The sequence below is a fragment of the Schistocerca cancellata genome, chromosome 1 (genome assembly GCF_023864275.1).
Source record: "Schistocerca cancellata isolate TAMUIC-IGC-003103 chromosome 1, iqSchCanc2.1, whole genome shotgun sequence".
Classification (NCBI taxonomy): Eukaryota; Metazoa; Arthropoda; class Insecta; order Orthoptera; family Acrididae; genus Schistocerca; species Schistocerca cancellata.
The window spans coordinates 174076963-174089409 of record NC_064626.1 but is presented as its reverse complement, the minus strand read 5'-3'; the positions used below and the strand labels follow the sequence as shown (position 1 = coordinate 174089409).

General features: G+C 37.7%; 1 protein-coding gene across 2 annotated transcripts in view; it reads right to left on the bottom strand.

Moving 5' to 3' along the window:
* Nucleotides 1-241: 241 nt before the first annotated feature.
* The window catches only part of LOC126168177 (inositol polyphosphate 5-phosphatase OCRL), a 90950-nt gene continuing 78744 nt past the window's right edge, over nucleotides 242-12447 (bottom strand). For both annotated transcript variants that reach the window (XM_049920537.1, XM_049920536.1), the window contains one exon: nucleotides 242-4266. In XM_049920537.1, the coding sequence (XP_049776494.1) occupies nucleotides 4106-4266 (161 nt within the window). In that variant the 3' untranslated portion in view covers nucleotides 242-4105. The remainder of the gene's footprint in view (nucleotides 4267-12447) is intronic.

Sequence of the window (12447 nt, the reverse complement as noted above, 5' to 3'; positions counted from 1 at the left end):
CATTGCAGAATAAATATTTAGCTTTTTGTGTCAAAGGGTAAGTATGAGAAATATTGAAACAGGTTCTGAAGTTGATAAATTCATAGAATTCTGAAATTGTGCTTTGTTTGTCAACCTGTCCTTATTTTCATAATGGTTATGTGTACCTCATTTTCTTTGCCGATGTTCAAAGCTTTTTGTTAGATGGTTTCTTATAAGCTACATTCAATTGACCACATGTTGTATATATTAAAAAGAGCAATTTATTAAGAGTTTTTATGAATGGAACTATGAGGTAGAAAACTATACATACAATTAACATTGCCAGTTGCTGCTACATAAATTTAATATTGCAACTGAAATTATAACAAAAGGACTTCAGATAACAACGTTCCACAGCAGGTTATGGAAAATTTAACACAAAAAGTTTAGATGATACAGACCAACTGAATACGAATTCAGCAAAGTGTGCTATAAAATATACTGACGTACATCACAACAATGTTAGCCCATTATCGCAAAAAGAGGACTAGAAATACTACACAAGCAAAAAGATACAGCTAATGGAAGGAAGACACTGTGATAAACAATGGAAGGAGTAAACAATAGTAAAAAAAGATGGCAATGACAGTATGGGTGTGTTGGGAGGAGGGCATATAACCTGTGAGGAAGGACACTTTTAAAAGCTTAGTGACTATTTCGATCTTGTTTATGTATGTGTAGCCCACTCCATGTCTCAACTACATGGCACATACTGTAACTCCTTCCATTGTTTGTATTCCATTGAGGACATTTAAGTATTTCACAAATTCAAAGGTTCTAAGTATAAGAAATAGACAAGGAAGCCATTTTAAAATATTTGAAGTGGAAAGTGCACCTACAGGTCATTGCTGAAATATACACACAACCCTAGACAAACCTGTGGTGCATAATAAACAAGTAAAATGAAAGTATCATTACTGCCCATTTGGGGGAAAGGTGAGAGGATAACTCAAAACAAGCAAGTGTTTTGACAACTGCTCCATTTCATGTATTAAATGCATTCAGTGATGTCCAATATTTATAGGAAGATAGGTAAAGAACAAAAGGGTCCAAAAATGGATTTTTTTAAACTTAACAAAGAAAATATAAAATGAAAACACATTCAACCCTCATAGATAAACAAACTACGTCAAAGCAACATAGTAATATTCAAATTTTCTGTGTGTATTCTTGAGGACTTCTTTGGAATGTATATTTTCCCATCTACATTACTTTCAATTGCCTTTGTCACCATTGTTTACTGAAATCTTAATCGGGGTATTTTAGTTGACAGTTCATGCACCACAAACTATTTACAGCAATTTTAGAGTTCTTGCTTGCTCCTACGGTATTTCTACAGGCTACACATTCTCCAGCTAGCTGCATGTGGACCACTGGTCAGATCCCTCCAGATTTCATTAACTGTGTACTGGAAACAATATTAACAATACAGAAATATCTTTATACAGAAACATTTCAAATGACTAGATTTCTGAGTGACAATTTTTTCAAAATATTTAAATAATAATACTACATTCATTTTATAAATATTCTAGTGCTTCATCCTTCTAGTAGGCCACCATTTAAAACCTAATATATACTAAAATTAACTACATATGCACAAAATATCACTGCTTTGGCTACATATAAAACTGACATGGGAGGGAAGAGGAGAGGAGACATTGTTTCTATTGTGTCAGAGAAGAAGCAAATATGTACAGGCACAACATAGAACTCCTCTATCTTCATTGCAGTTAATCATGCTGATGTTTCAAAATGCCTTGTGTGTTGGTTGGATGGGTTCCTTTGCAGAAAGGTGACAGAGCTAATGCGAGAAACACTGCTCTTTCCTTCCCGAATAAGTGAACAATTTGTTTCATATGGAATTTTTATTTAGTGGAAAAAATTTTCTTATGAACTCTGTGATTTCCATGTTAAATGTTCATTATGTATTTAAAAGCAAAATAGAAATGAAAGAAGGGGAGGTGGCATAACTCCAAGGTTTCAAAACTTTGGAAAATTACCAAAAAGTGAGTGTACATAGCCATAGTCTATGGTGAACTGTTGCTGTACATTTTAACTATGTTTATAACTGCACTCTTACATCAGGTCAGGTTCGTGAACAATTATTGCATTTTATACTGTCGATGTGTTCTCATATAGACTGTGCATCACATTGTGGCAGATTTAAATATACTCTAGATTAGAGACTATTGTCATTGGAAATCGCCGAGCTCATAAGAATATTTTTTCCACTAAATAAAAATTCCATATGAAACAAATCGTTCACTTATTCGGAAAGGAAGGAGCAGAGTGTTTCTCACATTAGCTCTGTCACCTTTCTGCAAAGGAACCCATCCAACCAACACACAAAGCATTTTGAAACGTTTTTTACTGAGTCCATTATATGGTACAGTAATGAGTTCGAAACTTTTTTGGTTCTGGAGCCATTAATATCAGAATTTTTCCATGGCATACGAAGTCAAACTATTCATCTATCTGACAGCTGATGTGAGAAGGCTGGTTTACAAATATTATGAAACACTTTAGATTCGCAAACAATTTATACAGTATATCCAACATTAATATCATATTCTGGTGGTGTCCTGTAGCACAAATGTGATGCTCCTGCAGCACGCAGTTAACAAATCTCTGCACTATAGTGTTCAAATAGATAAATTTAATTGGAGAGTCTAAGATGAGACATTGACTGCTGCTGAAAAAACCTTGTATGACCAGTAAAGCAGACATGAGTAAATGATAACTTTAGTTTTCCAATTAGCTACAGCAAAAGTCTGGTTCACAAACGAGCAAATGCAAAAGTGAGTCAATTGGTGGCTGTATAACTTGCAAAGATTCAGTGAGGGGCTAGGTAAAATATGGTTTTAATGTCTCATTATTACACATAAGTGAACTGACACAGATAAATTAACAACTTACAATATAATTCTTTTGAAACAAGCTCCAACCATCAAGGTAAAAAAAAACACAAGAATGGTGTTCAAGGAGGGTTATGATCATATCTCTCTCCATTGAGGCAGGCCACACTGTAACTGTTCCCTTAGAAGAACAATATGATGAACTGATGGAAGAGTATGTTTCACACAATTTTTCAGACAGTAAGGTCAAACATTATCCTAACTGATGACTCCACTGTCGCTTCACCATCCACTACCGCAATGCACCATATCAAGCATTTGTGGGAGCCGTAGAGGCTTTATATTGGGCTCTGATCCTAACACTTGAAATTTCAGAAAATATGACAGAGGAAATTATAATAAAGCTGTGGCATAAGGCATTAAATGATTTGGCATTTGTGTGTGCATATGCAGACTGACACACAGGTAGAGCATTTAAACAGCTAAGTACACACTATTAAACAAACCAATTTGTTTAAGACTAAAAAATTTGGCATATCATCATATTGTAATTTTACTTGGAAGAGATGTTGCAAGATATATTTATATGTACAGTTTTCTATAATTTATACACTGAACTCCAAACTGCTTCTTCATAATATCAAATAACAATGTCACCCTTGGTCATCATGCACACTGTAATGGGTCAGCCAAATCCATGTAAATTTGTTCATGAAGTTTTAATGTCACACATGACATAACTCTGCAGTTTCAAAATTGAAGGACTAATCACTACATGGATGAAAATTGTCAGACTTACTGTTACATCCAGTGCACATCATTATCACATAAAAATAACCATACTGGCTCCTGCTTAGGATAAACAATGTGTACTTTTGAAGGAAATAGTACAACGATATGCAGTCAAATTACAGTTTTTAATATATGGCAAGAATATCAGTTATTCTAGGATAACATTTTCTGATATTTAATTTCTTGCTGTAGCATAAACTGAAACCATTTTATTCTATAGTGCAGTACATGGTACTGCTTTACATATTTGCTTCTTCTGTACAAATAATTGCACATTGAAACACACACATGCAAGAATTTCTTAATTAAAATAAATATGCAATCTAAATATTAGATAACAATATATATAAATATGTGCAAGGTGGGTCCACTTTAATTTGAGTATAACTGCTTGTAAGTACTACACATTTAACAAATGCAAAAATAAAAAAGTTTCATCGACCAAGTATTAAATCACTTTGGTCATTCACTAGAAAATTGTAAACAAAATTCGCCTTCTTCCTGTCAAGTGCCTGCTGATTTGTCCGAACTCTTGAACTCAAATCGCCACGACTACGTGGTGGATCACGTAGGAAGATTGTCCCAAACAGTGTGGCTGAAAAAATTGCAATATGTAAGATTTTTTGTAATGGCCTTCACAGCTCACAGATTTTATTCTCATCTTGGGCAATAATTGGCACACCTAATGGAATAAGTTACCTTACCACTTTTAAAGATCTTTTTCATACTTAACACAGTTATTTTATATTGAAGAGCTAATACGCTAAATAATAATAACAATAATAATAATAATAATAATAATAATAATAATAATTCCCATGGAGGCCCGGGAAAAGAATAGGCCTCCGGTATGTTCTGCCAGTCGTAAAAGGCGACGAAAAGAACAAACCACTAATAGGGCTAACCCCCCTTTTAGTGTGATTAGTTAGTTCAGGACAGAACTAATGAAGCCTCGGACAAGCGCTGTCATGGTCGGGAACGACGCTTGAACCCTATGCCCGTCCACAATGGTAACGACACTGCTAGCCACACAGAAAATGATTTAAATCCAAATAGAGGTGTTTTGCAGGATATGCTTCTTGCAACCACTCTAGAAGGAAAACAAAGACAGAGGATGAGATGGTCAGATGAAGTTAACTGACACCTCGTGTTCTGTTATTACCAAGCAACAAACTTAGGAACCAACACAACTGGATACAGATCACAAGTATACACAACATTTATTACCAGATACCCAGAATTAAAATTTTTAACAGAACAACAACTAGCTGATCAGATCCGTGTAATAATAAAAAATAACAGGATACCCAATCAGAATTAGAAAACATCAAACAACAAGTACAACAAATACTGGAACAAAATAATGTGCAATCAGAAGAAGAAGAATATACAGTAATGGACTCAAACACCCCAGAGCAAACAAACAAAGAACAACACGCATCAAACAATCAGAGGAAAACAAAACCTTACAACAGCCACCAGAACAAGCACAAATAGAACACGAAGTGATACACATGTTAGATATAGAAGAAAAATTTTAGCTGACATATATAGAATACAGACACACAAATACAGACATTAGACCATTCTTGCATAGACCACCAAATAACCCACAAGTCAAAACAACAATAACAACTATCAACACAATCATACACAACAAAATAAATGAAAATACAACTATGGAAGAGTTACAACTACTGGTTTATATAGGAGCACTCACTACACTAAATATACACACTAGGCAGAGACAGAACCAACCAACACACAGAAGAAACCCACAAAACCAGCATGGCAACACAGGCTACAGATCAGAATAGAAAAACTGAGAAAAGACATTGGACAGCTAACACAATTTATAAGAAATGAAATATCAGACAAAAAACGAAAAAGGTTAGGTAACATCTCACAACAAGAAGCGATAGAGCAATTAGATGAAATTACAAGCATTGGCGAAACGACTTAGAAGATACAAAAAAAAGTGAATAGAAGGAAACAAAACCAAACATTCAACACAAACCAAAAGAAATTTTACCAGACATTAGATATCACACACATTAAAATAGACAATCCACCAAACATAACAGACATGGAACACTTCTGGAGCAACATATGGTCAAACCCGGTACAACATAACAGGCATGCACGGTGGATACAAGCAGAAACAGACACGTACAAGATGATACCACAAATGCCCGAAGTGATAATTTTGCAACATGAAATTACCCGAGCAATTAATTCTACTCAGTTGGAAAGCCCCTGGAAAAGATAAAATAGCAAATTTCTGGCTAAAGAAGTTCACCTCAACACATTCACATCTAACTAAATTATTAACAGTTACATTGCAGCCCCATACACATTCCTGATACGCTTACACATGGAATAACTTATCTGAAACCTAAAGATCAAGCAGACACAGTAAACCCAGCTAAATATCGCCCCATAACATGCCTACCAACAATATACAAAATATTAACTTCAGTCATTACACAGAAATTAATGACACATATAACACAGAACAAAATTATAAATGAAGAACAAAAAGGCTGTTGCAAAGAAGCACGAAGATGTAAACAGCAACTGATAATAGATGCAGAAATGACATATCAAGCTAAAACTAAACAAAGGTCGCTACACTACACATACATTGATTACCAAAAAGCTTTTGATAGTGTACCCCACTCATGGTTACTACAAATATTGGAAATACACAAAGTAGATCCTAAATTGATACAGTTCCTAAACATAGAAATGAAAAATTGGAAAACCACACTTAATATCCAAACAAATTCAAATAATATCACATCACAGCCAATACAGATTAAGCGTGGAATATACCAAGGAGACTCATTAAGTCCTTTCTGGTTCTGTCTTGCTCTGAACCCACTATCCAACATGCTAAATAACACAAATTATGGATATAATATTACTGGAACATACCCACACAAAATCACACATTTGCTATACATGGATGATCTAAAACTACTGGCAGCAACCAATCAACAACTCAACCAAAGATAACAGAAGTACTCAACAATGATATAAATATGGCTTTTGGAACAGACAAATGTAAGAAAAACAGCATAGATTATTACATATTGGATAACCACAGCGACTGCATAGAAGCAATGGAAAAAACACTTGCCTATAAATATCTAGGATACAGACAAAAAATAGGAATAGGTAATACAAATACTAAAGAAGAACTAAAAGAAAAATATAGACAAAGACTAACAAAAATACTGAAAACAAAACTGACAGCAAGAAACAAGACAAAAGCTATATATACTTATGCTATACCAATATTGACCTACTCATTTGGAGTAGTGAAATGGAGTAACACAGACCTAGAAGCACTCAATACACTTACACAATCATAATGCCACAAATATAGAATACATCACATACATTCAGCAACAGAAAGATTCATATTAAGCAGAAAGGAAGGAGGAAGGGGATTTATCGACATAAAAAACCTACATTATGGACATATTTAACAAGAAAGATGATGAGACTTACCAAACAAAAGCGCTGGCAGGTCGATAGACACACAAACAAACACAAACATACACACAAAATTCTAGCTTTCGCAACCAACGGCTGCCTCTTTCCTGACGAGGCAGCCGTTGGTTGCGAAAGCTAGAATTTTGTGTGTATGTTTGTGTTTGTTTGTGTGTCTATCGACCTGCCAGCGCTTTTGTTTGGTAAGTCTCATCATCTTTCTTGTTAAATATATTTTTTCCACGTGGAATGTTTCCCTCTATTATATTCAATACATTATGGACAGGTAGATAATTTAAGAAAATTCTTTATAGAACGAGCAGAAACTAGCAAAATACACAAAGCAATCGCTCACATGAATACATTGGCTACACCACTGTAGTTTCATAACCACTTCTACAACCCTTTAGATCACATAACATCAACAGATACAATGAAAGTAAATTGGAAAAAGAAAACACTACATGGCAAGCACCCGTATCATCTAACAGCCACACACTGATCAAGACGCATCCAACACATGGCTAAGAAAAGGCAATATATACAGTGAGACGGAAGGATTCACGATTGCAATACAGGATCAAACAATAAACACCAGATATTATTAAAGATCCCAATACCAGAACAGATAAATGCAGACTTTGTAAACAAGCGGATGTACAATACTAGCAAATACAGAATACCCCAGAAGACATGACAATGTAGCAAAAATAATACATCAACAACTTGCCAAAGAACATAAACTAATAAAACAACACGTTCCCACATACAAGTATGCACCACAAAATGTACTGGAGAATGATGAATACAAATTATACTGGAACAGAACCATTATAAGCGATAAAATAACACCACATAACAAACCTGACATCATACTCACCAATAAAAAAAAAGAAATTAACACAACTAATCGAAATATCCATACCCAATACAACAAATATACAGAAGAAAACAGGAGAAAAAATTGAAAAATACATCCAGCTGGCTGAGGAAGTCAAGGACATGTGGCATCAGGATAAAGTTGACATCATACCAATTATACTATCAACTACAGGAGTCATACCACACAATATCCACCAGTACATCAACGCAATACAGCTACATCCAAATGTATATATACAACTACAGAAATCTGTAATTATTGACACATGTTCAATTACCCGAAAATTCCTAAATGCAATGTAACATATACTGTACAGTTAAAAGGAAGTCACGCTTGATCAAGGTCCGCGTCACTTCCCATTTTTAACCAGACATAACGTCTGAGACAGGAAAAAGAAATAATAATAGTAATAAAGGTATAGTGATTAAGTGGATACTCCACCCTCTTCAAGTGGTTTTATTATTCTGTAGTCATGCAAACGCTCGGTCTAGATATATTGGGGATCAGTATAGTGAAAATGGGAAATTTTTTTTAAGGATTTCAGGGCAGATGAATATAGGGCAATATCAGTAGCACCAGACGATGAAATGGGGGTAGGATAATCATGAATAGCAAGGTAGAGCAGAAAGTGAGCTATTGCGAGTAATTCAATGAAAGGATTATGCTTACCAAAACAGACAATAAATCAATACCAACAACAACTGATCAGATATACATGCCGAGGTTGCAAGCAGAAGAGAGAGAGAGAGAGAGAGAGAGAGAGAGAGAGAGAGAGAGAGAGACTACATGAAGGTATTGAATGTATAATTCAGTATGGAAAGGGAGGTGGAAGTCTAATAATCACTGGTGACTGGAAAACTCTATAAGGGAAGGAATAAAACACTGTTATAGGAGAATACGGGTTCGGTAACACGAATTAGAGAGGAGGAAGACTAAATTCTGCAGTAAACTTCAGCTTAATGGCAAATGCACTATTCAAAAATCTCACAAGGTCATGGTGAACCATGAAAAGATCAGCAGACACACTATCATCAGACATAAATTCCGAAATAAGATACAGCATTGTAAGGCCTACTCAGCTCATAATTTATAAATTATGAAAAGTATGCTGAAGTTCAAGAGAATTATCAGAAATAATCAATGTCGAAATAAGGGAGGTACTGGAGTACAGAAGAATGGTGAGATGCATTTGAAGTACTTTAAGACTGTAGATACTGCAATAAAGAATACCACAAAAGGTAGATCAGTTCAAGAAAAATTGAAATCTCAAAAACTACAATGTCACAAAGTTGGTCATACAGTTGTAGATATAAGGAACACAGCTGTTTGTGAACATTTCAGCTTCACCGAGTTACTGCTGTGTCAGATTTGTCCATCTTGAGCTTTTGATGACTCCCTACATCATCACCACGATATTTCAATGTCTATGACTGAAGAACATTGGTAGTAATGCCAATTTCTTTAGATAAGTGGCTCGTTGATTTATCTGTCACCTTTCAGTGTCAAGCATCAATTTCCATGCACCACTAAGCGTGTAACCGCTGACTCGGTTAAAGTAGCTGTTACACATTCTGATGTTAACACCTTCATTGATGACACAATCACAGTAAATAGATGCACAGGACAATATTTGTTTCATCATACATAATCACGTGCTTGTTCACGAGGCTACAATTTGGAATAGCAAATCTGAGAAAATCACAATATTTTGTGTGTTGTTGGTGCTCTTTGCAGTCTCTGAAATTAGTGGTATTGACTGACCAATCCAACTGCTACCACAGTCGAGGTATTTTGCAAATTCCATGAACACTGAGACTGAGGCTGTCTTTTCCTGGGTGCAGCATTTCTAATTTTCTTGGGTGATAGTAAAAAGCACTGAATAACTTTTCATCTCACTGACACTAATAAACTCGAGGACACAATTGGCTGAGCATGTGTCATCTCCTAAAATGGTAGATATATCAGACGACAGCTGTAGAAGGGCGCGTAGCAGAGTAAAATAGGGGCACTCAAGTAAAAGATGTCTCACCGTTCACAGTTGAGAGCAGTGGGGACAAAGCAGGGGGGGATTGCCACTTGAAAGATGTCGATGGTTAAAAAGACAGTGCCCTATCCGGAGTCTAGTTAATATTACCTCCTCCCGACGACGAGTTTGGGAGGAAGAGGTCCAAGCACAGGGAAGAGCCTTGATGTCCCACAATTTATTATTGGGAAGTGTAGACCAGTGTGCATGCCAAAAAAGAGCAACACGCCGACGCTGTAGATCGGCGAAGGGAACAATGCGAACAGCAGGCTGAAGAAGAGAGACTGCAGCCTTGGCCACTATAGTGGCCGCCTTGTTTCCATGGATATCAACGTGTCCTGGGATCCAGAGGAATACCACAGAGACGCCGCCCAAGTGGAGTTGGTCCTGAATCCGGTGGACCAGAGGGCAGATAGGGTAAAGAGCTTGGAGACTGAGGAGAGAGCTGAGTGAATCTAAGCATATAATATACTGTATCCGCTGATGGCGACTGATGTATTTGACAGTCTGGAGAACAGCGTAAAGCTCCGCAATAAAAACCGAAAACTGGTCAGGAAGCCTAAATTGATTAGGGATGTCGCTAACAATATAGGCACTCCTAATACCAAATGATGTTTTTGAGACATCAGTGTAAATATCCTTCATTTGTGCGCATAGACCAGCAAATGCCCGACGATAAACGAGAGAAGGGGTACCATCCTTGGGAAGCTGACAAAGGTCACAGAGCAGGCAGGTCCGGGGGCGGAGCCAAGGCAGTGCTGTACTCCCAGTTGTCAAGAAAGTTTTAGGAAATTGGAAGGAAAGAGAATGTAGCAGTTGACGGAAGCAGACTCCCGGTGGTAGGAGAGAGGAAGGGTGGCCTGCATACCCTAAATCCAAGGAGGCATCAAAAAAAAGGTCATGGGCCGGATTAGCAGGCATGGAAAACAGATGGCTAGCATAGCAACTCAGAAGGACAGCTTGCCAATTGGACAGCAAAGGGTCAGCAGTCTCAGCATAAAGGCTTTCCACAGGGCTGATGTTAAAAAGCTCCAGATGTTAAACGCAATCCACGGTGGTGGACAGAGTCGAGACGCCGAAGAATAGACAGCTGAGCAGAGGAAAAAACTATGCTTCCATAGTCCAATTTTGAGAACTAAGGCGCAATAGAGGCGGAGAAGGACCCTGGGGTACCCTGTTTTCTTGGGAGAAAGTACAGGAGAGAGTAGTGTTCACCGGCACTTTAAATGTGTGCTCTGACATAAATTCAAGAATAAAAAGGGACAGCCGACCCCAAAAGCCCCAAGAGAACAGTGTGTGGAGGATGCCTGTCCTCCAACAGGTATCGTATGCTCTCTCCAGATCAAAAAATATTGCTACCGTTCGGCATTTTCTGAGAAAATTTTTCATGATATAAGTGGAGAGAGCAACAAGATGGTCAACTGCAGAACAATGCTTTCAGAAACCGCATTGGGCAGGTGTTAAAAGGCTTCGGGACTCCAGCCAGCAGGCTCCAGCCAGCAGGCTCCAAAACCTCACAAACACTACTAGTGAGAGAAATGGGGTGATAGCTGGAACGGAGATGTTTGTCCTTTATAGGTTTCGGAATGACGATAGCTTCCCACCACCTTCTGGGAAAAGTACTGTCGGTCCAAATTCGATTATAAAGGCAAATGAGGTAATGCATACTATGGTAGGATAAATGCAGCAACATTTGGATGTGGATACCATCCGGTCCTGGGGCGGAAGAGCGAGAAAAAGAGAGTGCGTGTTGGAGTTCCTGCATGGAGAAAACAGTATTATAGCTTTCGCTATTTTGAGAGGAGAAAGCAAGAGGTCGCACTTCCACTGCACGTTTCTTTGGGAGAAAGGCTGGCGGGTAATTTGAAGAGCTCGAAATCCCAGCAAAGTGTTGACCCAGTAAGATAGAAATTGTGATGGGGTCCACTAAGGTATCGTGCGACAGTGAGCCCACAGATCGGGGAGAAACTAGGCGCGCCATAACCGTCGAAATCGACTCCAAATTTCCGAAGAGGGAGTGAAGGTGTTGAAAGAGCTAGTAAAGAAGTCCCAGGTTGCCATCTTGCTATTGTTGATGACGTGACGGCATCACACACGTGACTGCTTATAGCGGATACAGTTGGCCAAAGTAGGATGGTGGCGGAAAATGCGAAGAGCACGTCGCCACTTACATATTGCGTCATGGCACGCCTCGTTCCACCAAGGAACTGGGGGGCGCCGGGGCAAATTGGAAGTGTGAGGTATTGAACGTTCTGCGGCTGTAAGAATAACTTCTGTAACATCAGTGACCTGATCATCGACACTACGAAAGTGATGGTCATCGAATGTTGCTAGCCAAGAAAAAAGTGTCCAATCGGCTTGGGCAAACTTCC